General features: G+C 41.5%; 2 protein-coding genes and 1 long non-coding RNA gene across 3 annotated transcripts; 1 reads left to right on the forward strand and 2 right to left on the reverse strand.

The window, feature by feature from the left end:
• Nucleotides 1–118: 118 nt before the first annotated feature.
• Cxcl15 (C-X-C motif chemokine ligand 15) lies at nt 119–12,213 on the reverse strand. The gene is made up of 5 exons (XM_087584668.1): nt 11,897–12,213; nt 11,181–11,310; nt 6,655–6,738; nt 602–710; nt 119–331 (listed from the first exon to the last, which is right to left on the reverse strand). The coding sequence occupies exons 1-5, from the start codon at nt 11,952–11,954 to the stop codon at nt 323–325; spliced, it is 390 nt and encodes a 129-aa protein (XP_087440794.1). The 5' UTR covers nt 11,955–12,213; the 3' UTR covers nt 119–322.
• A 5,620-nt stretch (nt 12,214–17,833) lies between these two features.
• Nucleotides 17,834–19,554, reverse strand: Cxcl3 (C-X-C motif chemokine ligand 3). Its single transcript, NM_001394590.1, is given in 4 exon segments — nt 17,834–18,500; nt 18,989–19,072; nt 19,190–19,313; nt 19,400–19,554. Coding segments are annotated over 4 exon segments (306 nt in total). The 5' UTR covers nt 19,482–19,554; the 3' UTR covers nt 17,834–18,484.
• Nucleotides 19,555–24,650: 5,096 nt separating this feature from the next.
• Nucleotides 24,651–25,635, forward strand: LOC102549742 (uncharacterized). Its single transcript, XR_015637318.1, has 2 exons — nt 24,651–24,942; nt 25,482–25,635. It is a non-coding gene; the product is annotated as an uncharacterized LOC102549742 (long non-coding RNA).
• The last annotated feature ends 1,716 nt before the right edge of the window (nt 25,636–27,351 follow it).

Raw genomic sequence — 27,351 nt, forward strand, 5'->3', positions numbered from 1 at the left:
GCACAGTCTCCCTGTAGCCCAAGTTAGTCTGCAACTATGTAATCCAGGCTAGCCTTGAATTCATGATGTTCTTGCCTTAACTTCCCTAGTGCTGATATTACATGCATATCCCAATGTGTCTCAATTAGCACAGTTTTATTTCAGATTTTCTGACGAATGAAAAGAAGTGTTTCACTCTGGGGCACGGGAGTTGAGGATCCCAGCTCTGTGCTGAGATGCAGCCTTGAAACATCCCATCCTGGGGTGGGATAAGGCTTTGAAGCACAAAATGTTAAGCAACCTGTGGGTAGTCTGTCAGTCAGTAAAAGGCTGCATGGCGCCATTATCCGTCCTGTCAAAATGAGGGGCAGGGGGAAGAGTCATCTGTGAGCATCCACCAGGAAATCAAGTAAAGGAAAAGACAGTAGCCAGCAGCAGAAGAGATAGAGTCTAGACAGACAGTGAGCCTGACAGAGAAATGCCCCACCTATTAAGTGAGACTTGGGTTTACTTTTTTATATAATAATAGTTTTATCACCTCAAATCCCATCACCATTGTCATAAGCTAATCAGAAAAGCAGCTAGAGGTCCCCAGAATTTGAGAGGGGAATTCATTTTAGACCTGAGGCTCCATAAATGAAAGATATAGGAGCTTTTCAAACTCAACACTGTACATAAACTTCATTCCACGTAGATTGTTCGCTGATGCGTAGTCCTTAGGTATGAAAGGTCTGAAAGACAAACAGAGCACATATAATTACATAGATACATAGAATTACCTATCCCTGCTTAGAAAATACACTTGGTTCTCTGGGGGCCACACCTAGCTACCCAGAGAAACCAGCTATCACCTGTTGTGGATTGCTGTCTGTCTTTTCTGCCCCCTCAAAGAGGTGCCTGTACATAGGTGAGGTCAAGTGAAATCTTATTAGTTAGATAAGGATAGAACCTGTGATTGGGCAGTGGAAAAGGAAGTCAGGCCTGAAAGTTTTAGAGGGGGGAGGGAGAGAGAGAGAGAGAGAGAGAGAGAGAGAGAGAGAGAGAGAGAGAGAGAGAAGACAGAGCTGTAGGAGAGGATGATGAACCAGAACCATATGGTCCTAGGAGCCATAAGTAATTGGAGATTTCTTAGATGATTAAATAAGGTAGGGCACGGGGGCATCTGTCCAATCTAGGTGTGCAGCTTGTATCAATATTAATTGAGTTTTGAGTTCTTTGTGTGGGCATTTTGGGGGGTTGAAGAGTTACTGTTATAAATCTGACTTGTAAATTACAAGCCTCTGGAGTTTTCATTTTACGAGGCTAGAGGATCCAGCTGGCTGGATGGCCTGGAAAGATATGAGCAATTGGGCAACAGCAAACCACAGGAACCTGGGAAGATCAAGGAGGCTCAGCAGCTGGCTCTCCACAGGAACCATGGGGGCTGGTGAGACTGCCACTGACTGTACTTAATCGTAGTGTGGATTGTTTTTTATAATTACACACTACAATCACCCCCAACTCCAGAACTCCATTTTCCAGCCACCTCTCAGCTCATTAAGTGCCTTCATAAAGAAACTGGAGAGTTCTCATACTCATGATTTAAAAGTACACATAAAAGGTCCAGAAAAGAAAAAAACAAAACACACCCAAGAAGAGTAGATGGCAGGAAACAATCAAACTCAGGGATAAAATCAATCAATTAGAAACAAAGAGAACAAAACAAAGAAACAACAAAACGAAGAGCTGGTTCATTGAGAATATCAATAAGATAGACAAACCCTTAGCCAACTTAACTAAAAGACAGAAATGACGTATCCAAATAAAATCAGAAATGAAAAAGGAGACATAACAACAGACAATAAGGAAATTCAAAGAATCATTAGGTCTTACTTCGAAAGCCTGTATTCCACAAAATTAGAAGATCTAACCAAAAATGTATGATTTTCTAGACAGATAATACATACCAAAGTTAAATCCAGGTCAGGTAAACTATATAAACAGCCTTACAACCACCAAAGAAATAGAAGCAGCCATTAAAAGTCTACCAACCAAAAAAAGTCTAGGGCCAGATGGTTTTAGCACAGAATTCTACCAGACTTTCTAGGAAGAGCTAATGCCTATACCACTCAAACTATTTCACAAAATATAAGCTGAAGGAAGACTGCCAAACTCATTCTCTGAGGCCACAGTCACCCTGATACCTAAATCACACAAAGACTCAACACAAAAGGAGAATTTCAGACCAATTTCTATTATCAACATCAATGTAAAAACACTCAATAAAATATTCACAAACTGAATCCAGTAATACATCAAAAACATTATCCACTATGACCAAGTAGACTTCATCCCAGGGATGCAGGGATGGTTTGATATATGGAAATCCATCAATGTAATCCACCATAAAAACAAACAAAGGAAAAACCCATATCTCATCTCATTATATGTTGAAAAAGCCTTTGAGAAAATTCAACATCCCCTTATGATAAAAGTCTTACAGAGATCACAGATACAATGCTCATACCTAGAGCAATACACAGCATATTGGCAGTATACAGCATGCCAATAGTCAACATTGAATTATACAGAAAGAAATGTAAAGCAAGTCCACTAAAATCAGGGACAAGACTGCCACTCTCTCCCTGTCTATTCAATATAGTAACTTGAGGGTTGTACTGAACCTTCAACCCAACCACTAAAGGAGAAGAAGGCAATATGAATTGAAAAGGAAGACGCCAAAGTACTGTTATGATATGATAGTATACAAAAGTGACCCCAAAATTCTACCACAGAATTCCTACAGCTGATAAACACCTTCGGTAAAGTGGATGGGTAATAGTTACCAAAAAAAAAAAATCAGTTTCTCTCTTTTATATGAATATTAAATGTACTGAGAAAGAAATTAGAGAAACAACATTGCTTACGATAGACACAAATAATATAAAGTATCTTGTTGTAATTCCAACCAAGCAAGTGAAAGGCCTGATGACAAGAACTTAAGTCTCTGAAGAAAAAAATTGAAGATATAAAAAGATGGAAAGATCTCCCATGTTCATGGATCAATAAAATTAACATAGTAAAAATGGCCATCTCGCCAAAAGATTACCAACCTACAGTATGATTCCCATGAATCAGTTCTTGAAAGAGAATTCTCAACTTCATATGGAAAAACAAAAAACACAGGATAAATGAAACAACCCTGACCTGTAAAAGAACTTCTGGAGCTATCACCATCCTAATCTCAAGCTGTAGTACAGAGCAATAGTAATAAAAACTGTATGGTATTTGTATGAGAATAGACAGGTTGATCAAATGGAATCAAATCAGGAAAGACCCTGAAATAAATTCATACACATATGGACACTGGACTTTTGACAAAGAAACCAAAACCATACAATGGAAAAATGAAAGCATCTTCAACAAATGGTGCTGATCTAACTGGATCTCTCGACATAGAGGAATGAAAATAAATCCATATCTATTACCCTGCACAAAACTCAAGTCCGAGTGACTTGACCTCAAGTGATCAAAGACTTTGATATAAAACTGGATACTAAATCTAATAAAACAGAAAGTTGAAAATAGCCCAAACTCATTGGTACGGTAGACAACTTTCTGAACAGAACTACAGTGGCTCAGGCTATAAGATCAACAGTTGATAAATAGGACCTCATGAAACTGAAAAGGTTTTGTTAGGAAAAGGACACCATCAATAGGACAAAATGGCAGTCTATAGATTGGGAAAGTCTATAGATCTTTACCAACACTTCATCTGACAGGGGGCTAATATACAAACTTTACAAAGAAATTAGACACCAATAATCCAAACAACCCAGTTAAACAGAGGGTTCAGAGCTAAACAGAGATTCTCAACAGAGGAATCTTGAATGACCAAGAAGCACTTTAAGAAATGTTCAACATCTTTAGTCAGTCCTCAGTTATCAGGAAAATGCAAATCAAAACAACCCTAAGATTTCATCCTACATCTGTCATAATGGCTAAGATCAAAAACTAAGTGGTAGCACATGCTGGAGATATTATAGAGGAAAGAGAACATTCTCCATTGCTGGTTGGAGTGCAAACTTGTACAATTCTGAAAATCAATTTGGTGGTTTCTCAGAAAACTGGGAATAGTTCTACCTCAAGACCCAGCTATACCACTCCTGGGCATAGACCCAAAAAATGCTCCACCATACCACAAGGACACTTGCTCAACTATGTTCATAGCACCTTTATTCATAATAAGGTAGCGACTGGAAACAACCTAGATACCCCTTACCTGAAGAATGGATAAAGAAAATGTGGTACATCTGCACAGTGGAATACTATTCAGCTGTTAAAAAGTAAGACATGAACTTTGCCGGCAAATGGATGGAACTTGAGATTATCATCCTGAGTGAGATAACCCAGAACCAGAAAGACCCATTTGGTATTCACTCACTTAAAAGTGGAGGCCAACGATGCTACAGTCCACAGACCCAAAGAAACTGGATAACAAGGAAGGCGCAAGGGTGGATGCCTGAATCTCACTCAGAAGAGGAAACTAAATAGTAATTGGAGGTAGATGGAGAGAAGGAACCGAGTTGCAGAGGAGGTGAGGAAGGGAATGGGGGTGGCAATCAGGCATGGGGAGGGGAACTGAAGAAGGCTGAGAGTGAGAATGGAAACCGGTTGAGGGTGTATCTCTGGTGACTACCTAGAGGCCTGGGATGGGAGAGAATATGAGTCTATGGGAGTCACCCTAGCTGAGACTCCTACCAGAGGCGGGTATAGAGACTGAAGTGGCCACCTCCTGTAGCCAGGCAGGTCTTCCAAAGGAGGGAGGGGGAATAAATTCACCCACAAAACCTTCAACCCAAAACTTGTCTTGCCTATAAGATGTATAAAGAGGGAGGGAGATAAATAAAGAGGGAGCAGAGTCTAAGGAAACAGTCAACCAATGACTGCCCCACCTTGAAACCTATCCTATGTGAGAGAGCCGACCCCTGACACTATTAATAATATTCTGCTATGCTTTTAGACAGGAGCCTAGCATAACTGTCTCCTGCTATGCTTCATCCAGCAGCAGATGGAGACAGACGCAGAGACCTACATCTAAACGTCATTCAGAGCCTAAGGCGTCTTGTGGAAGATTTGGGGATAGAAGTGAGCAAGTCAGAGGGGTGAAGAATACCACAAGGCCTATAGTCAACTAACCTGGGACCATGGGGGCTCACAGATTCTGTACCATCAACCAGGAAACTTGCAGAAGCTGGACCTAGGGCCCCTACACATTTGTAGTCTTCAAGTGAGCCCCCTTCAAGTGAGTCTTCAAGTGGAGCAGGGGTTGTCTCGGTCTCTGTTGCCTGTCATTAGATCCCCTACCCCTTATCTGGATTGCCTCATCGGGTCTCATGGGAGAGGATGTCTTAGTCCTGCTGGAAGTGATGCCCCAGGTTGGTGTGACACCCAAGGTAGGGCTCCCCTTCTCTGAGGAGAAGGGGAAGGAACAGTGGGGAAGGGATTTGTAAGGGTGGGAGTGGGAAGAGAGAAGGGAGGGGTTGTGATCTGGGTGTAAAGTGAATTAAAAAGGAGAATATATACATTTTTAAAAAGCTAAAGAAAGAAGAAAGGAAGGAAGGAAGGAAGGAAGGAAGGAAGGAAGGAAGAAGGAAGAAGGAAAAAGGGAGGGAGGGAGGGAGGAAGGAAGGAAGGAAGGAAGGAAGGAAGGAAGGAAGGAAGGAAGGAAAAGTCCCCATAGGGGACTTTGGATGGGTAATCAGGAAAAGGAATAACGTTTGAAATGTAAATAAAAATTATCTAGTTAAAAGAAAAAGAAAAAGAAAAAGAAACCAGGTTGTGTAAGCTATGTGGAGCAAGCCAGGTTTCCTCCTTGGCTTCTGCTTCAGCTCCTGCCTCCAGATTCCTGCGCTGACCTTCTGTAATGATGAACTGTAACTATAAGCCAAAACCCCTTTCCTCCCCCAGGTTGACTTGGTTAGTATTTTATTACGGCAACAGAAACCTAACCAGAAGAGAAGCCCTCGGGTCATTCATTCATAATCTCTAATGTTTTGGTTAGGAAATAAAGCAGAACTAGTTTCTGAGTGGCCGCCTCTCCTCATTTACACTACTGTAGCTCTAAAATCCCATTTCCCAGAAGTCGATTCAAATATATGTTCCTGTCGCTTGCTTCATATTCATCATTCCTTCCCCGGTCACTGTTTTGAAATTTGTATTTGGAGCCCCATTTAAATAAATGGTTATATTTTCCCTCCCACAATTTTTTCCCCTTAAAATTTCTCTTACCAAATGGGCCAATAGCCTACCTCATTGGTTTGGCATGAGACACATGCTAAACAATTTTATATCACCTTTACATTCAGTCAGGATATTTATAACTAAGGTCAAGTTGCTGTCACCTTCAATAAAAGGCGAGGAACTCTCAAGCTTAGGAGTGCCGTGGAGTTACTTGGAGATGCTGTCATAGGCACTGTGGGATCTATCCCCATTACTTCTGAACCAGTAGAGCTGAAGGGAGGCCGGAGATGCTGGTCTGGGGATGCTATTGGGGTCCCTAGATTATACAGTTCTAAGCTCAGAGTGGATTTCTTGTCATCCATGACCTATCTGTGTGTGTTACTAAATATATCTACCCTTAAAATAAATCAGAGAGAATATGAATATGAAAAAGATTCTTGGTCTTCATTTTACCTGCTAGGAATGTTGTCGATAAGAGTCCTCACGCACGTAGAATTCGGATGCAAACAAATTGCATTCCCGTCTCTTAGCACTGCTCTGTAAAAATAAAGTATTTTGGTAAAACAGCAGCTGCACTTACATAATAATAGGTCAAGTGTATTCACTGTAGTATCTGTAACATGGACGCACACACTTCAAATGAACACACAGATTTCTCAAACTATATTAATCTTATTGGAACTTTTAACACATATTAGTGTGCTTAGCTAATTTAAAATTGCAGTTCTTTTTTTTTAAATCTAAAACTCTAGTCATGCTTTATTGAAATGATGTGGCTTCACTGTGGAAATCTCTAACTATACCACTTCTTCAGGGAGGCATTGGTTCATGTGCATGTGTGTGTCAAAGTGTGTGTTGCTGGGCTCAAACTCACACTGGCAGGCTCTAATTCACAGAACTGCAAAACTCTATTAACATAGCAGGACCGTTTTGTAGTGTCTTATATAAGGCTGGATCATTTTACCATACTCTGAGCCAAATTGTGTACCCCAGGGGTTTAAAAACAACTTTCCAATCATGAAAAAATAATATAATCAAACTCTTAGAAATTAACTAATATAAGAAAAGCCAGCCACAAAGTATTATAAATAATAGTACTAAATTGAAAATATTCCCTTTAAACACAGAAACAAGGCAACGGATCCGGCTGTCTCAACAGCCATCTCAAAGCTAGAAAGACAGTTAAAAGTCACAAAGTTCCCAATGGAGAAAATAAGACTGCCTTATTCCCAGACAGCATGAGTTTCCATCCCTGTGAAACGCTAATGCCAATGAATGCAAAGCAAACGGAGTCTAAGCACTGATACCCGGGGTGTGAAATTTATTAGCATCTTTTTATAATAGCATTCAATCATGTAAAGTATTAAGGGGTAGTTTCTGTTTTTTAAAGAAAGTATGAAGTAGTTGAGAAGTATTGAAGGACATAAAGCATCCCTTATCAAGTGTGGTGGTGCACACCTGTAATCCCAGCAACCAGAATGACGAGTTCAAGGCCATTATCTCCTCCAGGGTCACTTAAAATGAACGCACAAAGACATAGAGAGACCCCCTGTCTCAAAGTATAAAATAACAGAATGTAAATGTTCCCAGTAAATAAGAAGCAAATCCATATATAAAATTAAAAAATTGCTAGCATAAGGCTGTCAACTTCTAGGATATGCCTCCAAAGAATTACATTTTTAAGTATATTTACTATGTGACAAAAATTGAAAACTGATTCTAAGGTTTCCATGAAAGACCAGAAATCTTAGAAGAAGCAAGTCATATCTGAAGAAGAAAACAGAGTCGTTCCTTCCTGTTATGTAGAGGGGTGATAATCAAGTCTGTACAGAGGTAAAATTGAAGGTGTACAAACAGTAAACTCAACAAGAAGTTCTCGTGTGAATAAACACATATAAAGAATGGGTATCTTAACAAAAACCAGGATAGAACCAAATAAATGAATTCTATTCATGTTTATGATGATGACGATGATGGAATACTATTGTTTCAACTTAATAAACGAGCTAAGCACAGCAAGCTAAATGGATTGCAAAGTATGATGTTAAGTAACAGAAGCATGTTGCAAAAAGATACATGTATCCAGTACAAGTTTACTACCTTGAAGTTTAAGAGCAGACCAAATAAAGAGTAACTGTTTTTTGTATTATACCTGAATGGCAAAGAAAAGGAGAAAAAAGGCAAAAACCAACCAAATTCAAAATGTCATCAGTTCTTGCAGAGGTATATCATTTTGGAAGCAGGTAATTTGTTGTGGCTGTCATACTGTACCTGAGGTAGAGTGACTCAAATTATAGGAATGTGTTTTCTTCAAATTCTGAAGACTCTCTTCAAGGTATTGATTGGCAAGATTAGATTTTTTCCCCTTGTCTATTTGGCTTACACATGACCAACCTCTTCACACTTTGCCCATGGTCCAAGTGTTAACACTGTCTTACATCAGGGGCTGGAGATGGCTCAGTAGTTCTTCCAGAGAACCAGGCTTTGATTCCCAGCATCCACATGGCAGCTCACTTCAATTCCAAGACATTCGATGCTCAAATCTGGCTTCTATAGGCATTGCACACGTGTGGTGCACAGACATTCATACAGACAAACCCAAGGGGTAGGAGGGTAGGTACAGGACACAATTCAGTTGACAGAAACCAGTCACATCTGGAGGCTTCTGCTGTTCTGGTTCCTTTCTAACTTAAATTTTACCCTAAGTGTGTGGGCACTTACCAACACCCCATAGCTGCACTTACATGTACATCCTACATATTTATATTTGTGGGGGGGGGGCAGAAGCACATCCAGTTTCTTAACACTTCGTGAAGAGGCATTGTATTATATGCTATATTAAGTTACAAAAGGGATGATGATAATACAGCTAATGTTACTAAAAACAAAATAAACAAAAAAGGTACATTTTCAAATGCATCTCATGTAGTAGCCAGAGCAGTCTTCTCTGGTTAATATCAGAAAAGAAAGTCTGATTGGGAGGAGAGACCAGTTGCAGTGTGAGACTAATTTTCCATTGATTATACCCAGAGTGGAATAATGTAAGAATAAACTCCTGGAGTTAAAAAGAAATCACCACAGACCAACAGCTTAGTGGTTCTCATCCAGTGAGTCATGAACCCTTGGGAATAGGAGGAGGTCAAACGACCCTTTCATGGGGTTCACTTATGACCATTGGGAAACACAGATATTTACATTATGAGTTAGTAGTAAAGTTACAGTTATGAAGTAATGACAAAAATAAATGGGTGGGGGGGTCATCACAACGTGAAAGGTTTGAAAGGGTCACAGCATTAAGAAGGTTGAGAACCACTGGCGTAGAGAGATGTGGTGGGCTTCTGCAAAGAGCTGAATTCGACCAGCAGCTTGAGCTGAGAACAGCCGTGGGAGAACCACTAGGTGAGCCCTCAGCCCAGGTGGCATCCTTCTCAAAACAGTGAGCGGGCATGACTATCTGTGGCTTGACTCTGCTCTGGATGATAAACTCAGGACAGCTACAGTGCCTGGTTATGTGATCCCTGCAGCTCTGTGAGTTTCCTCTTCTCTTCTTCCATGTTGTCTTCCCAATCAGCAAAGAAGCTACCCCAGCCACTTAGCAGGTTAAACTACAGAATGTAGAGCAATAACCATACTTATTTTTTAGTCTATTGTGATAATTTATTACCTAGCAATGAACAACTGAGGCATACACATTTAGACAGACAGACAGAAAGACAGATAGAAACATACATACCTATATACACGAATACATGTATACACACATACATACATACATACATAAATGGATACATGCATGTATACATGCATACATAGAACAAAAGTTATAACTGAAGAGTGAAGGGATTTTGTACAGTCTGTAAGGTCTTTAATTGCAGGCTGATGCCCCAGAAACATCACCCTAGAGTCATTAGGCTATATTGTATGTGTTGGTACACCCAAGTGTATAATGCAGAGATTCCTTTCTTCCATAAAATAAAAGCAAACTTTTCCATAAAAGGCAAGCTTCATTGTAACATTCAATATAGCCAATATACAAAGGAAAATTCAGTTTTCATGTATAGCCCCTTTGAGTAAGGGGTTGTCCTGTTGTCTGTTAAGTTCTGGGGGATGGAAAATCACTGATAAATGTGTCCTGATGTTTATTTTGGGAATAAATTGACTCAAAAGTTAAAAAATTATTGAAATTACAATTGGTAATATTGTTTTTCTAAAATCTAAATTTATGCATCTAACATTACAGCAACAGTGTACAAAGGAATGTATTAATCAAATCTACCAAATTTTCAAAACTATACCTAGCATGAATATATTTGTGTGTGCATCATTCATTGATGTATACATATACATATGTACGTACATACATATATACATATATGCATACATACATACATACGTGCATACATTGGTGGCCTCCTTTTCTTACATTCTTGCCCATCACTATGTATCTTTGCTTTTTAATTATTCACTGACTTCAACATTAATTCTTCTCAGCAGAGTTTATGAAATCAACTGTCTTCTTGGTTTAGGAGGTGCCTTTGGTTTGTGGTTTGGTTTGATTTGTTTTTTTTTTCTGAAAAGAGTGCATGCCACTTTTAGAAATGAGAGCACAAATATTGGGTAATAATTTTCCCATTCTGTGTGAGAATAATATCACCCAGAGCCACAGTCTTCTGTCTCTTGCTGTAGCACAGTGCTTCTCGCTCAACCTTCTCAACGTTGCAGCTGCTCAATACAATTCATGTTGTGGTGACCCCAGTCATGAAATTATTTTCGGTGCTACTTTACAACTGTGATTTTGCTACTGTTATGAATCATAATGTTAACACCTGTGTTTCCTGATGGCTTCAGGTAATCCCTGTGAACGAATTATTCGACCCACAGGTTGGGAATCACTGAATGAATCACATTCTGAAAGGAGATACCAGGCAGAAAACTTTCATGCAAGAGCCCCCACCTTCCTCCATGCCTTTATTACTCACATCACTTCCATTCTGTTGCAGTAAATATTCTCGTATATCACCTCGATGGTTTTAATGAATTTGCAAGGGATCGACTCGGACGTTATTTGAATGCACTGACATCGTAACTCTTCAGTGTCACAGGGAGGGGCTGCAGGGGAAAGAGTAGAGAACTCAGCAAGAACAAACAAGCCCCTAGTGCTCAAATCTTTACTTTGACTTAGGAGCCAATACAGCAGGGCACACAAGACAAACACACAAGGCTGACTGCGATCTTAAGGCAAGGAAACATTATGTAAGCACCTACTGTGTTTGAGAGACCTGGAAATAAACCAGACAACTAGCATATAGCTTAAAGGTAAGATACAGTCAGCAACCAATGGTAAGACATCTAGGCCTTCAGGATTATGTGTAAATTTTATCAACTGAAAAGTGACGATTTCTACATCACTAAGTCTGTCGGTAATGATTCTTCTACTATCAACTCTAAAAACCAAAACAAAACAAAACACAAAGCATAGATTCTTAGCTGCTTCAAATACGTCGAATGGAGGCTTTCACTTGGCTCACTGAGACTTTCCGTGAACTTCAACAATCTAAATGCTTACCTGCTTAGGCTTTAATTTAACCATTTTCCATAGTTTGATTAATGGTCCAAACCACCTCATTATATTTTGAAATGTCTTCTGGTTTTCCCCAGTACTTAGATAGAAAAGAAAAATTCCCCGTTAACTTACCAAAGATGCCTAGGTTAAAGATAGCCAGCAGGAACATGGGCCAGAGTCGAGCGGCCATGTCTGAATGTGCCTTGACTCAGGTCTGGATGGTAAAGTGGGCACGGGCACAGTGCTTCTTTATATGCTCCCAGCAGCCCTAGGGATTTAATTCCACTTGTTCCACTCTCCCCATTGAAGAAGAAAAGTAGCATGCATGCCACTTCTCGAGCCCATGAGGAGGCTTGGCTTAGTTTTCAAGCTTTGTTTAACTGAGAAGCTGAGAGCAGTTTGAGATGAACTTGATGCATATGGATACAAATCTCTCATTTCTTGGAGCTGAAACTATGTAAATATAAGGAGTCGTTGTCATTGTCATCGACGAATGGGGCCACGAGAATAATTCTTACAAAACCCTACTTTGTGCAAAGAAGGGAATTAACTTATGTTCCCACAGCAAATATTTGCTTTTGGCTCTTGTACATATGGCCCTGCTTGAAGGTTTGATAGAATTTACTGTGATGAAATCATATTACAGCATCAGCTACAAAGGAAATAGAGTCCAGACTGAAATAATGTAGCAAGTTTTATCCTTTCAAGAAAAGCAGACTACAGCTATTGGGGACTTAGTGTGCATATGTTTCCTTGGGCTTCAAGATTAATTAAGTAGCAAAAGACTATAGATTTATTCTCCTCACTCCTAAGCAGGTAACTGATCGTAATTATAAAATAAACTGTTCCTTGTTTTAGCATACACAACAAAAAAAATGGAGCTATCACAGCCTGAGGCTGTCTGACCTAAAGAGCAGCAATGTTTTGACTTTTGGAGACTTCATGTCCAAGATCAAGGCATGGACAGGGTTAGTCCTCTTCTAGTACTACAAGGAAAGGAAATGCCCGAAGCACTTTTACTTAGTATACTGGTGGTGGCCTTCTTGTTCACAATAGTGTTTCTCTGTATGAATTTCTATCACCGAATTTTCCCTTGTTACATGACACTAATGATATTGGATTAGAGCTCATCCCATTAACTTACCTTAACTCAATTGCTTATATTTTTAAATGGAAAAAAGTTTATACAATATATTTTGGTCATGTTTTTCTGTTTCTCCAGTTCCTCACGGATATTCTCTATCTCCCTACTAAACCAACTTCATGTTCCTTTTTTCTCCCTTCCTTAGAAAACAAACAAGGAAACAAACCCACGAGACAACATGCGTGTGCGCGCATGCACACACACACACACACACACACACACACACACACACAAACACTCACAAACAGTAGAAACCAAATAAATAAACAAAAGATTAATAAAACAAAAAAGTTCTCTAACAAAGTGTAGATATAAGTCTACAAAAATACCATTGAGTCTGTTCTATGTCGGCCAACTGCTTTTGGGCATGGGACCTACCCTAAAGTATGGTTGACATCCCTACTAAGACTCCATTGGAGAAAACTGATTTTTTTCTTCTGTCGCCAGAGTATATCAATTGCTAGCTACTTAGCTAGAGGTGGGAGCTCTTGTCCACTCTCTTCTCTCAGTGCTGGGTCTCCCCTCCAGCTTGAATCTCTGTAGGCCCTTTGTGTGCTTCTACAGTCTCTGTGGGCTTTATAGGTGCATCAGTTCTGTTGTGTCTGGAAGACACTGCTTGGGGACAATCGTCAGCCCTGGCTTTTACAATCTTTATGCCTCCTCTTCATACAGATCCCTGAACCTTGAGGGAAAGGCTGTCTTATTTAGGATGGAGTGTTCCAAAGTTTCTCACTCTCACATTGTCCAGTCATGGGTCTCTGTTAAGTTCCCACCTTCGGCAAGAAGCGTCTCTCTGTGAGGGTTGAGCAAAACACTATATGAGCACAGCAACGTGTCATTGGAAGTTACTTTGATGCTATGCTTTTTTAGCATAATAGTAGATTGTCTCCTAGGCTCATGATTTGTGTAGTCTCAGGTTCTTGTTCCTTTCAGTAGTGTCATGTATGACATGTTCCATCCCATGGACTGGACCTTAAATCCGATCAGAAATTGATTGGTTACTCCCTTAATGATGGTGCCACTATTCCACCAGTGTACCTTGCAGGCAGGTCACTGTTCTGTTCCCTTTTCCTCCCTTCCTTAAAAAACAAACAAGGAAACAAACCCACAAAACAGTGTGTGTGTGTGTGTGTGTGTGTGTGTGTGTGTGTGTGCGCACTCACAAACAGTAGAAACCAAATAAATAAACAAAAGATTAATAAAAACAAAAAAAGTTCTCTAACAAAGTGTAGACATAAGTCTACAAAAATACCATTGAGTTTTTCTGTGTTGGCCAACTGCTCTTGGGTAGCACAGGTGACAAGATTTGTAGCTGAAGGATGTGGACAATGACATTTCTCCCCTAGTAGAGAGCAGAGCATCTTCCAGTAGCACAAATGCTAGTCAATAGAGCAAGGCTTCTAATTAGGTACCAACTCAACGTCTCTGTGTTCAGCTACCCGTGTTAGTGTTGGCTTCTGCAATAGGACATTACTGTCACTTGTGAAGGGTAACCAACAGCCTTGGCAATGGCCTGTGATGCTTTTGGAGTTCCCTTGGGCCCATTGGACCAATGACTCAACAAGATGTAACCCATTCCTGGCACTGGAGGATTTGCTTAATGGCATAAGAAATCTAGTTGGGGCATTGTCTTCCCCAGTTCCTTCCTCAAAACAATCCCTTTAGATTCCTTTCATACGTGTATGTATTTTAGGAAGTATCTACATGGAAGTTTCTATATGGTTTTTCAAACGGTCTTCAGTGTTTGTTGTCTCTCCTCATATTCCCTCCTTTACCTTTGTCTTCCGTCCCCCTCCCCATTTAATCCTCCTATGGCAACGTCTCCTTCGGTTCTCCACTACATCAGTTAGCATCACATCAGTTGCTAGTTTAAAGACTGAATCTCCAAATAAGCTCACATTCTGAAGGATTGGAGCTTAGGACCTCTGCAGATGAGTTTTAAGGGGACACAGTTAAATCTACTATAGAATTTAGCTATGGGATCTATGAGCACAAGAGGACTGATATACTCCAAAGACAAACTTGGATTAAATAATAAAAGGGCTTCTTGCTCATTCTCATTGAGCATTCATTCCACATCAGGACTCTTTGTTGACACTATTTATTGAAAGAGGATTTAAATTGAGTTTTGTTCTTAAGAATGTCACAGCTTGCTTTGGAGATAGACCAAAAAAAAAATAATAAAATAAAATAAAAAAGAATTAAACCCAAAGGGGAATCTGTGTTTACTATAGTTTAGATCTTGGGTGTCCCTCAGAGGCCTGTGTGTTAAAGGGTTCATCCCTTGCTTGGTACTATGAGAAATAGTGGAAATTTAAGAAGTGAGATCAAATGAGTTTTAGATTATGGAAACCAAACTTAAACCTAGCTGCCAAAATATTAAATTTTTATTTCATTTATTATTTCACTTCTCCAGGCTTCCTGATCTCCTTTTCAAATGATGGCTGAAAACAATGGAAGTGAGTTTAACCATCTCACATTTTCATAGGCAAACACTCAATGGTATTTAAATGGAGGATAGATGTCAGTAAGGTACCAACCTATTGGAGAATGGGAACCTGGTTATGGCTTGGTAGATCTGCATTCCTCTGTTTGGGGGACTAAGGATCCAGGTCCAGGTTTCAGCTTTAAATGTAGCCAAAAATCAGAAAGGAAATGGGAGGGGCGCTCAAAGATTAACACAGTGCTTCTTAGGCAACTTTTGAGTGTGTCAGAAATTAGAGCAACTTTGATTTCGTGGTTTAAATTGGTTTCATAGTTCCTTCATAATAAGAATACAAACACTCCAAACAGCTCCTCAAGTGGACTTTAGACCAGCTGAAACTGGCCCATGGAGTGCCGCTCTACCCTGACCATGCTGATCCCATGTGTACCTCCGGCCAGATTGCATACATTTCCCAACTTCACATTCTCTGCCCCAGCCCCAGCCCCCAAGTCTCAGGCAGTCTACTCATTAATAAATTACATAAGTCTTCATTTTAAGGTCTTGTTTCTGGTAGTCCTAAGTGTGTAAATTCAGTTTCTTTTGAAAGCAGAACCCAGAAAGACGACTTATCGCAGGAAAAAGCAGAGAGAGAAAGCAGAACTCAGAGGAGAGCAAACAGCAAGGGCGAGGTAGCCTCGTGGACAATGAAACCACCTCTCGTACTTGGAAAGTTATGAAATACTCGTCAGAGTTGTTCCTTCGTTTAAGTCATCTAAGAGTAAAGTTAAACGGCCGAATATCCTTCAGCAAAACATACACACTATAAGGTGAGAAAGAACGCACGCCTCGTCTGCTAACCGCCTTCTGCTCCGGCGGGTTGAAGGAAGCTTTTGAGGGCCTCGCAGCACAGATTTTTCCTCTCTGCGAGTTCATAAACCATCTGTTATGTCTGCTTTTCCTATGGTTTCCCTTTTTCTATGTTACGTCAGATGACGACGCCTCAGAAAACAGGCAGGAGAACAGGGGCCTTAAGTTAAAATGTTAGTGATCGAGGGCACGTGGAGTGGAGCATCACCGCCAGTGACTAAATCGGCTCTTTTTCTTACTCTTTATGTGAAGGTTTGTTCTTCAGGGCTACCACGTCGTGCTGTGGTGAGCGTTCACCTCTGCCATCCCTGATAGCTCTTTGATTACTTCTGCTGGTCTCAGGAGAGTTCCTCCGGAGCACTCCCAAGGACAGGGTAGTGTCAGCCCCCCACCCCCACCCCAAACCTTACTCAGGAGCCCCATCCATGCCGCCATTGGTGTTTCCGGTAGCCCAGTCTCACGAAATGGTTCTGTTGCCTCATTTTCATTTCCTGCTACCTTCAACAAGTGACCACCCCGTCACGTCCTGTGTCCCACTTCTTAATCAAGAGAGTTGCCCAAGATAAGATTGACGTTCACGCCAAAGTCAATCTGATTCTTTGAAACCTAGTTTTCACCAGTCTTTTGTCCTTCCTGTACCCTATGTTTATTTCTACTGACAAGGACATAGGAGCCTGAAGGACAAGGCCCAGTGTTAGAGGGTCTTAGTTAGGAATTATGGCTTCGCTGAACCCTTAGGGTTCCTCTTCTACATGTTTTCCCATATCCAGTCACTTGGAGTTAGGGAGGGAATGCCTAGCCTCGTGGAGCTTCTAGACAGGTTCCAGTGAATTTATTTCTGTTTAGTTTATAAGCTTTTCTTCCTTTCAGAACCACAAAAATGGTGAGACTAATGTAGTCGAACCCAATGCATATACCAGTATCCAGTAGGTCTCATACTTATATAAAGAATGTAAGCATTAAGTGGGGAGTAACTTCATACATAATAAGGTAGAAAGTTGAAGCCAACTATCAGACCCTTTTGTAAGTGAAGTATTCAGCAGCCACTGACTTTTTCTACTTCTGGTGACACAAGTTGAGTTTCAAAAAAAAATTCATTAAATTGCCAATTTTCAATTTTTGTTGTTAAAAAAATTACTTAGCAAATTTAGTTTTCTACAAGAATGTGCATATTTAAAGGAACAAACGGGTGACAAGGTAGCAGGGAACTTGTTTTTCATATATATATATATGTTCAACTCTTAGGTGTGAGTATATGTGTGTGTGTCAGTGTGTCAGTGTGTCTGTGTGTGTGTCTGTGTGTGTTTGTGTCTGTGTACAGGTGGATGATTGGGCCGCATGTATGTCTGTGTACCATGTGAGTGCCTGTTGCCCTTGGTGACCAGAAGAGGGCATCACATGCCCTGGAACTAGAGCAGAGAGGTGGGGATTCTCCTGAGTCAGCCCTGGGAAAAGTACATTCTTGGGTGGGGATCCAGAGCCACCACCACATGAACAGAGCCATGACTTAGACTGTGATTTAATTTTCTAACCAACTAAATGCCTGGGGAAGAGGAAGAAAACTTGAGAAACAGTGAGATAAATCATCGCATTAACCTTTAGCCACAGCCCTCCAGGGAAACAGAACAAGCACTATTTTACAATATTTTATTTTCAAATTATTTGTAAAAATAACAATAAATATTTAAACTTCTCCATTCTAAGACAAAGAGGCATTAAATAGTCATCATGTCTAAAGAATATATAGTACATCACAATTCTTAGAGCTCCAACACAAAGTCGATCATTCCTGTGACGCTGTAAAAACCACTTCAATAAATAATAAGATTAGCTGCTAACCTTGTAAAGTTGCAAACTAGATGTGCACATACACTCTTCCTACACTGAGACGACCTTCTTTGTCTGTTTCCTGACTACCCCAGCTGCCATCAAAATGGTCAGCCGGGGAAAATTGCCTCAGAAATATTAATACAATTCCCTGAGGGGATCTGGAAACCTTTAACCTTCAAATTAAGAATAAGGATTGGTTAAACTTAGACCTGACATTAAATAAACTTTAAATAAGATGCAATCTTGCAAGTAGATTCAATTATACACTTAGGGTTTTTTTTTTCTACATGTAAAATATTAACATAGAATTTGGGGGAAATAAATAGGTATAAACTCTCAGGAGTTGTTCAAAGCAAGCAGGCAGAGGCTCATCCAGGCAGCATTGGATGGATCGCTGCTCTGCTTCAGAGGCAGGTCCTCCATCACCGTACAAGATACTTCCCCCTTTCCCAGCTCAGCTGGACTTGTCACTGTCAGGAGAAAATAAGATGTCTGTATTAGGTGCACAGCATTCTTCGTTCTCCTTAGTTTGCCGAGGACAGCCTGGCCTAAGTGACCTTGGCCTATGAAGGCTCTGCCACAGAGTAAACACCTCAGGCCTGCAGATGCCCTTCTATAGGATGGAGATAGTGTCAGGATCTGGGGTCCCCAAAACTAGAGCTATTGAAGCACCTTGTCTGTCACACCAGGTCTCACTTAACTCATGAAGTACTACTATGCTTTGTTTCGATTAAGTTTTAAGATAAAATGTCTCGAAAGACACAGATAATAAGTTTTCGTGGAGATATGTGTATATCAGGCACCACCAGTAGGCTAATTAATTATCAGAACGGTTATTATAATTGTGATGATAATTAATAATCATGATTGTAGTTCTGTGACTTTCCCTGATATGATTTTCAAGAGACAGAAGCCGTACTCTGATGAGGGTTACAACGTGTAAGCAAACACCACTCACCTCTTCAGTAACTTCTGGATGATTTTCTGAAGCCTGGGAGCTTGAGGGTTGAGACAAACTTCTTGACCATCCTTGAGAGTGGCTCTGCAGAGAGAAGTGGGGATCATTATATGGCATGAGGTTCCGCTGGGGTGAGCATGGGGCAGCAGGGGGTTCTGGGCTATTCTGGCAATGCCAGAGGCTACCCAGGGAGGCACTCACATGACTTCTGTCTGGGTGCAGTGCGGTCCTGGAGGGGTCACCGTCAAGCTCTGGATGTTCTCAAAATCAACCCTTGGTAGGGTCTTCAGGCACTGACAGCGCAGCTCACGGGCCACAACAGTCCCTGTAGGAGAAGACACTGGGTCAGCCACGCTGTGGGTGACTGTGCCCACCTGAGGCTCCGCCGGGAAAATCAGCCTGGGGTCCCACCTGAAGGCTGGTGGCTGGTGGCCATCAGCAGAAGCAGCAGAAGCAGTGCAGCATTGAGGAGCCGGCGGGTGGGAGGGGCCATGGCGCTGGGCTGAAGTGTGGTTGGAGTCTGGAGCGCGGGAGCTAGTGCCAAGTGCCCTGGCGCGATCTGGGGCTCCAGGGCCCCGCGAACCCCTTTTATACATGATGGCTGGAAGAGCCCGGAGCCTCAGGCTGGGGAAATTCCCGCAGCTCCAGGTCCCTGTGTCAGAAGAAAGATAGGGCCCCACCCCTGGGTTCGTGGAATGAGTGTGTGCGGACACATGCGTGCTACTGGCTCTCCCTCCTTCGCTGTTTGCCCACTGCGGGACCCTGAGATGAGTTCTGACTCAAGTGCCCCCTTTCCCGCTCCCCGACCCCTCCCCAAGGACAGTGAGTGTGCAAGCGCTAGAGTGACCCCCTGCGGGCGTGACTTAGGTGCAGGGACTCCAAAGCACTGCAGCGAGAGGGAAGAAAAAGTTGAAGGTAGAAATCCGCCACTGGGTGGCGAGAGGCCAATAGAGAAAAATAATTGACAGTTGGGGCTGAAGGATTTGCAGTTCAGAGAAAGCTAGGAGAACTGAGGTTTCTACCCAGTCCTCGTTTGTATGCACCCTTTCTGCCTCTGTTCTTATTTGTTTGGAGGTTTTTTTTCGGTGAGGTTTCAAAGCTAGAATCTTAGTTAGACAACTAATGATTTGTTTGATTTGCTTGATTTTAACATTTTCACACACACACACAAACAGAGAGAGAGAGAGACAGAGAGAGAGAGACAGAGACAGACAGATACATAGAGACAGAGAGGGACACAGAGAGAGAGGCAGAAAGACAGAGAGAGACAGAGACATAGAGACAGAGAGGGACAGAGAGAGAGGCAGAAAGACAGAGACAGACAGAGACAGAGACATAGAGACAGAGAGGGACAGAGAGAGAGGCAGAAAGAAAGACAGAGACAGATAGAGACATAGAGACAGAGAGGGACAGAGAGAGAGGCAGAAAGACAGAGAGAGACAGAGACATAGAGACAGAGAGGGACAGAGAGAGACAGAGAGAGAGACAGAGACATAGAGACAGAGAGGGACAGAGAGAGAGAGAGAGAGAGAGAGAGAGAGAGAGAGAGAGAGAGAGATCTCCTGCCTCTATATCATAATTCCTTCTGTGAAAGACAAATACAATCTAACAGAAAGATGAATTCTCTGGGTTTTCTTTCCCACCAATCTCTTTCTATTATTCATTGACCCAAGCTATTAGTAACTGCCTTGAAGATGGCGAGATGGAGAGGCATACCCTAAAACAAAATGTTCTTATCAAGGCCGTAGGCTCGGCATCTGAAACTCCTGGCTGTTACTGTTGCTTGGAGGAGAGCATCACTGAACAAGAACCTTGGACAAGAGTGGGGTGGTGAACTGGAGAGTGGTGTTGTGCTAGATGCTAAGGCTAAGAAGGTGTGCACTGTTACGGCTAGCATGTGTACCCCAGGACTTTGCCCTCTCCTTTCCTTTCCTCCCCATCCCCAGAGCTCCAGTTCTACACAGGAAGCACACCAAAACAGCACCAGCTACTAATGGAGGTAGAAACGTTCTCAAGCCAACTTTTAAAAAAGATTAAAGGATCAATTGGTTGGTTGGCTGGCTGATTGATTGATTGATGATTGGATGATTGATTGATTGGATGATTGAGGCAAGATCTGAGTTTGTATCCCAATCTGGCTTGAAACTTACTATACAGTCTAGGACGACCTCGAACTTGTGGTAAAATTGCTGGACCACCCACTCAGGTGCTGGTATTACAGGCTTGCAACACCCTATTTAACAATGTTGAAAAGCTCTAAATTAAAAGTTAATCAGAGGTTTACTGAAAAAGTAAAGTAAATCGTGTCTAGCGATTTCTAAAAGAAATGGCCATATAGTCTACTAGACGGTGCACTTAGATGGATTTGCACGTGTGTGTGTGTGTGTGTGTGTGTTTCTGTGTGTGTTTCTGTGTGAGAATGTTTGTATGTGTGTCTGTAAATGTGTCTTGTGTGTGTCTGTGTGTAGTATGTTTTTCTGTGTGTGTGTGTGTCTGTGTGTTTCTCTATGTGTGTCTGTATGTTTGTGTGTTTGTGCATTGTATTGTGTATGTTTGTCTGCGTGTGTGTGTGTGTGTGTGTGTGTGTGTGTGTGTGTGTGTGTGTGTAACAGTAGTATTTGCTTTTACCCCTGTCCCTGAGCCAGCTAGTTTTAGTTTCTTGGTTACCCAAGCAGTGTCAGGTACGGATTCCATCTCATGGAGTGGGCCTTAAGCCAAATCAGATCGCGGTTGGTTACTCCCACAAGCTTTTGCCATGAGTGTACGAGCATATCTTGCAGGCAAGACAATTGTCAGCCAATGGGTTTGACATTTTAACTTTTGAGTATGAAATAAGCATAAATAGTTCTTGAAATTTTCTACCCTTTGATAAATTAATAGCTGTAACAGCTTGCAGGATTCTGGAAAACATGAAGCAAGCTGTTTCTGTTACTAAACTAGTACACACACACACTCAGACACACACCACACACACACACACACACACACACAGAGAGAGAGAGAGAGAGAGAGAGAGAGAGAGAGAGAGAGAGAGAGAGTCGTGTTAGCAAATACTTACAGCCACCCCAAGGCACACAGGGTTTATTTTATCTTCTTCTAAGCACTTTACAAATGCTGGCATATTCATTTATAAAAACAATAAGGCAAATATTATTGTTATCTTTCTGGAATTTTAAATAAGAAACTAAAGCCAAGAGGTTAGGTTACTTCGCTAACATGTGCCATTGAGCCTGGAAATCAAACCGGAAGACAAAAAGCTCTGTGATATACAATTCATAATTTCAGGAGAGCAGTGATTTAAAAACTCAGCTGAGTGATACAATCTTGCGTATTCTAGAAGGAAGCACACAACATAGCTGGGTTTCAGGAACTGTATAACTTTTCTTCTACAGCAATGATGCAGCTTCTCATATTTTCTCAAGTTGCCAGGGTCTGTGAGAGCAGTAACTTTTCTGTGGAGAAGCTTGGAAGCATATACCTTCACCAGCCAATGAAGTGAGCCCTCATCAGTAAGACATCCTGTACTGACTGCTATGACCTCCAGAGAAGGGCAGGCATGGTCCTCTAAAAGTAATAGCTGAATCTAATCTGTCAGTCTGTCAGTCAGTCTGTCTGTCTCTGTGTGTATCTCTGTCTGTCTTTGTGTGTTTGTCTCTGTCTCAGTCTCTCCCTTTCCCTTTCTCTCCGTTTCTCTCTCTCTCTCTCTCTCTCTCTCTGTCTCTCTCTGTCTCTGTCTCTGTCTCTGTCTCTCTCTCTCTCTCTCTCTCTCTCTCTCCTTCCTCCCCATCCACATACAAACAATAAAGCTGAGTAATGTCCTTCAAAACCATTACAATCATAAAAGGTAAGGAAAAACTGAGAGACTCTGAAGATGTTATAAGCTATTGCAATACAGTACCTTGGATTGGCTTCTGATACAGAAAGAAGACACTAAAAACAAAATCCAAATAAAGTCTAGATTCAGCCAAAAACTGTGTGTGCATGTTGTTTCTTTAACTTGTCCTCCGTGGCACCCACAATAATGCTGGGTGTCCACAGTGGAGAAGCCTTGGGGAAGGTTCATGGATACTGTATTGCTTTGCAACTTTTATAAATTTAAAGTTGCAAACTCCTAAATCTACTTAGAACAGCACCCAAATGAAATGAACAGACCCGAATGCTCTACCAGAGAGCTTTCAGGAAAGGAAATTGGATTTTTTTGTTGTTGTTGTTGAGTTACTTACTCAAACCCCAAAATCCAAAATATCTTTTGCCTTAGTTAGGACACTTCATCGTGTTTCATAGGATTAAACAGTTTACTTTCAGCATTAATCACACTGTCTGAATCTCTCATGTATTTCTTGTAACTGAAGGAAAACGAAAAGACAATTTGCCGTGATGTTCTCCAAACTCAGCTGAACATTGACGTAAACGCCAAGTTCCCAGTAGATAGTCAGAGTCTGGTTCATCTGCAGAAACTGCCAGAAGAGTGAAGCATGTTGTGAACCGGCCAACACTGGTAGATCAACAGGAGTAGACTCCTGGGAATAACTGAATCAAAATCGCTTGGCTTTGTAAATGAAGAAAAACCAAAAGAAGAGTTGGTGTTGACATCATCATTTTCTCATTAACACTCCACTTGAATCAATGAAATCTTCATAGATCAAAAGTGGAACTTTTTACACACAGAAATCACGTCGTCTGATACAGTAAGCAAATTCACCCTCAATTAAACATGTACTTCTTGAGGCATGTACTTTGCAAGAATTGAACCCATATAGACCCCAATCCTTACGTTTGTCTCCTAACCTGGAACAGGTGGTCCTCACATTATAGGAGGCAAAAAAATAGAGGTGCCAAAAAGTTACAACAGAAAAGAAATGAGAAAATTTCTCCAGAGAAATATTATATAAGAGATTTTCTTGGAAATGAAAATACTATTGTGAGTGATATAACAGACATAAAATTAGGGAACTTGAAATCTGAATATGAGCTTGCATGCATAATATAAAGGTCTAAGTTTTAACCATTACAAGTATGAATCACCATAAAAACTAGATTTTTTACGTGTATCTTTACAACATTTTAAAAACTATTTATTACCTTCCAACTTCTGATCAGAACTATCTTTGATGGTTTTTGGCTTCTAGGCTCTATCTGAAGGTGGGGGACTGTGAGGTTCAACAGCTTTTTAATGAAAGCTTACTTGTTGAGGTAAAAAGAAAGGGAATGGGGAAAACAGTGGGAGGGGCTTCATGGAGGCGTACCCTCAGGCTAGTTTTGAAACTTGGTCAGTTATTGATTCCAAAGGACTGGAGCATTGTTGATTTGCAACTGAATTAGCTCTTGGATCGACATTTCGGAATAGTTTAGGACACTATAGACATTTAAAAATTCAGGTTTGCTCTGTGGAAACTACCGGGGAAGTCAAGAAAGGGTGGGCTGGCTTTGTTTTAAGGAGCTATGTTAAGCAGAGCAAGCAAACGTCTGCCTTCCGAGTGAGAGTTACCATCCTGGCAAGTGCTCGGAGGATGTGGTTGGGCAAATGCGTGAACGCTGAACGCGTGGTAGATGTCTTAGTAACCAATGTGACCTGAACGGAAGCCCCACACAAACCAGGGCAGGGCCAGGGGGAAGGGTGTGTCCCATGCTGTAACTTGGTGAGCCCTCAGAACATAACAAGGTCAGCAGTTGAAAACAGTGCCGTTTTGTTCCATTGTCTCTCTGTCTTTCTGTCTTTCTGTCTGTAGTGTGTTTTGTCTCCAACCCTCAACTGTGGGCGCTGTTACTGACTCGCCGCCGTTACTGTTTGTCTCCTGCTAGTATTATTAGTTGATGGGTATTAGTTAGAGCTGGTACTCTGGTCAGGTGTCCATCTGTATCAAAAACGAAGAGGAAGATGGGGAAGAGACCAGATGCCCACGGACTAATTTCAAGTGGAAATGGATTACGGTTACGATGCAGCTATTCTGAGGGTAAAGGAATTCACACACAGCCTCATTCTTCATCTCTTAACAACCTCTTTAGTTTTCCCCAGAATTCCTGGGGAATGAATATCGATTCTCGAATACAGCTGTGAGGTAGAATTGATTGTTCTAACCCTGCCTGATGACTGTGCTTCCTTCGGGTTGCATTCCTTTTACCACAGATGCCGGATAACAATGTGTTTAGTGACAGAATAATCCCCACGTCATATTGCCTCAGAGAGGAAGTTTGCTTTAGTGTTGTTTGAACAGGTCTCTTCACCCTCTTTCTGCACTGGGAACTTAATCGCCAGGGCAACAGTGCCCAGAGGGCGGGGCTTAGGAGCTGATCACACTGTGAGGCCTGTCTATCTCAGAAGATTCACTGGGAGGGATGAGGTCAGAGTGGTCTCTATCTCTCCCCGGGAGATGTCTTTTTCTTCTTCTTTCACACTACCTCTCCTTCCTCTTCCTGTCTCCTCCTCCTCTCCTTCTTCCTCCTCCTTTATTGTTGTCATCTTGTTCCTCTTCTCTTTCTTTTTTCCTTACAGAATGCTATGATGCTTCAAGGAGACCCTCAGCAGATGCAGTCTATTCACCTGCAGAAACCTCCAGAATCAGAAGCCAGATACATTTCAGTTATTTCAAATTATGATTCTATAAGATGATCCGAACTTATTACATTAAAAGTTTGGTTTTCCCCTGCCTTGGTTTACCATGTGTGTTTTATAAAATGATAGAAACACATTATGGTTTTGTTATTTGACGGTTTCTGTTGTTACCAAGAGTGAAAAAGACCACCAGGGTTTATCATGTTAAACCTTCCCCCATCCCCAGGCCAAGGAATTATCTGTTGAACCAGGCTTTCTGTTGAAATTTCAGGTTTAAAACTTTTTGCCTTTTTTCTCTGATTTCTTTTCCTCTAAAGAAAACGAGAGTGGATATCTTTAAAACCAGCTCACCCCTCAGTGCACCGTGCATTATAGAGGAAGTTGGGTTCAACCACAGAAGCCTCCTAAGGGGGAAGGGGAGTAAAAGAAAAGTAAAGATCACAAAAAGGAAGGTCTGTGGACAGCAACACATGCTGGTGTGGTTTTGTTTGGTTGATAGGGTCCGTGACTGCAGTGAGGGAGGAGCTTGTAGATGTTTTCTGCTGATTGCCTCCAACTGCCACTTAGGTGGTGAGGCTGGGGACAGGGGAGTTCAAGGGCAGTTTAGCTCTATCATTCCATAAACGTTCAAAGGCAGGCAGCAGCAGCAGCTGCTGCTGCTGCCACTGTCCCTGCTGCTGCTGCTGCTGCTGCTGCCGCCACTGCTGCCCCTGCCACCTACTGTGGGATCTCCCAGGTGGCAAAAATCCTCTTCCAATGCTCTTGCTTATAAAACGAGCTATTTAAAAGTGCTTTCAGGATGCATGAAGCAAGAGTATATGAGACCCCAGCACCCCAGCACTCCACCACTACTCAACACTATAAAACTGGTTTGGTCCCTTTGACACACTGAAGTCCAGGTGTCAGAAAGGAAAATGAGCAAACACTGTCATTTCACCCTATTCTCGTTTCCAGTGATTCTCTCTCTCTCTCTCTCTCTCTCTCTCTCTCTCTCTCTCTCAAAATTCATTCCATTCGAAGAACTTTAAGTGTGGCTGACATTTTCCTCCCGCTCAAAATTGCCCTCCCGAATGCCTTACCACTTTAAGCTAACTTGAATGGTGTTTTGAGAACAATGGTGATAGCCATAAAATTGAACTCATTTTCCAGTCCATACCACACGTGAGGAGCCACAGCAAATGTTTCTCATACACCACCCAATAACCCACTTCACAGAGAGGGCAATAAGGCACAAGGGCAAAGTGACAGTGGTAAAGCTTCGGGTGCCGGGCTGAAGACTTTGGTTTTGAACATCTTATGAAGGCAAGCGCCATGCTTGTATCTGCGTTTTGGAAAAGATAATTAAGCAACCGTCCTTAAAGGTGTCATTGAAATCGAAAATCGCCAAAAACTAATTGTGTGATTACCAAGACCACTAACTGTATTCTCTCCTTTCCCCCTTGGATACCCTTGGAAGCGTCTACAAACTATGACTGTTTTCATGTATTTGTCATTCTAGAGTTATCTATCCCCTTCCTTAAAGGACTCAACTGCACATGCTCTGTTTTCTCTTAGGCTTTTAAGCCAACAGCTCTACACTGTCATGTTAGGTTGAACACGACCCTCATGTTAGGTTGTGACCACTCATGAACTTGTATCTATATCTTCTGCTTGGGCCCATTAGAGTCTGCCCTCCTGTTCATTAAAGTAACTTGAACAATAATTTGACCCCCCAAATTCCCATCACCTGACAGCTGTGGTAGCTTTAGTTACATGTTATTTCAATGACAAAAAGGCTTGACAGATGTATGAAAGGTTTTGAGCTAAAATA

This window comes from Rattus norvegicus, chromosome 14, assembly GCF_021556685.1.
Source record: "Rattus norvegicus strain SHRSP/BbbUtx chromosome 14, alternate assembly SHRSP_T2T, whole genome shotgun sequence".
NCBI lineage: Eukaryota > Metazoa > Chordata > Mammalia > Rodentia > Muridae > Rattus > Rattus norvegicus.

Coding starts and splice junctions, on each gene's coding strand:
- Cxcl15 (XM_087584668.1), bottom strand. CDS start 11,954: ATGGCCGCTCGACTCTGGCCCATGTTCCTGCTGGCTATCTTTAACCTA. Junction 11,311..11,896: donor CTTTAACCTAGGCATCTTTG/GTAAGTTAACGG, acceptor TTTCCCCTGCAG/CCCCTCCCTGTGACACTGAA. Junction 6,739..11,180: donor TGCAACAGAATGGAAGTGAT/GTGAGTAATAAA, acceptor TTATTTTTACAG/AGCAGTGCTAAGAGACGGGA.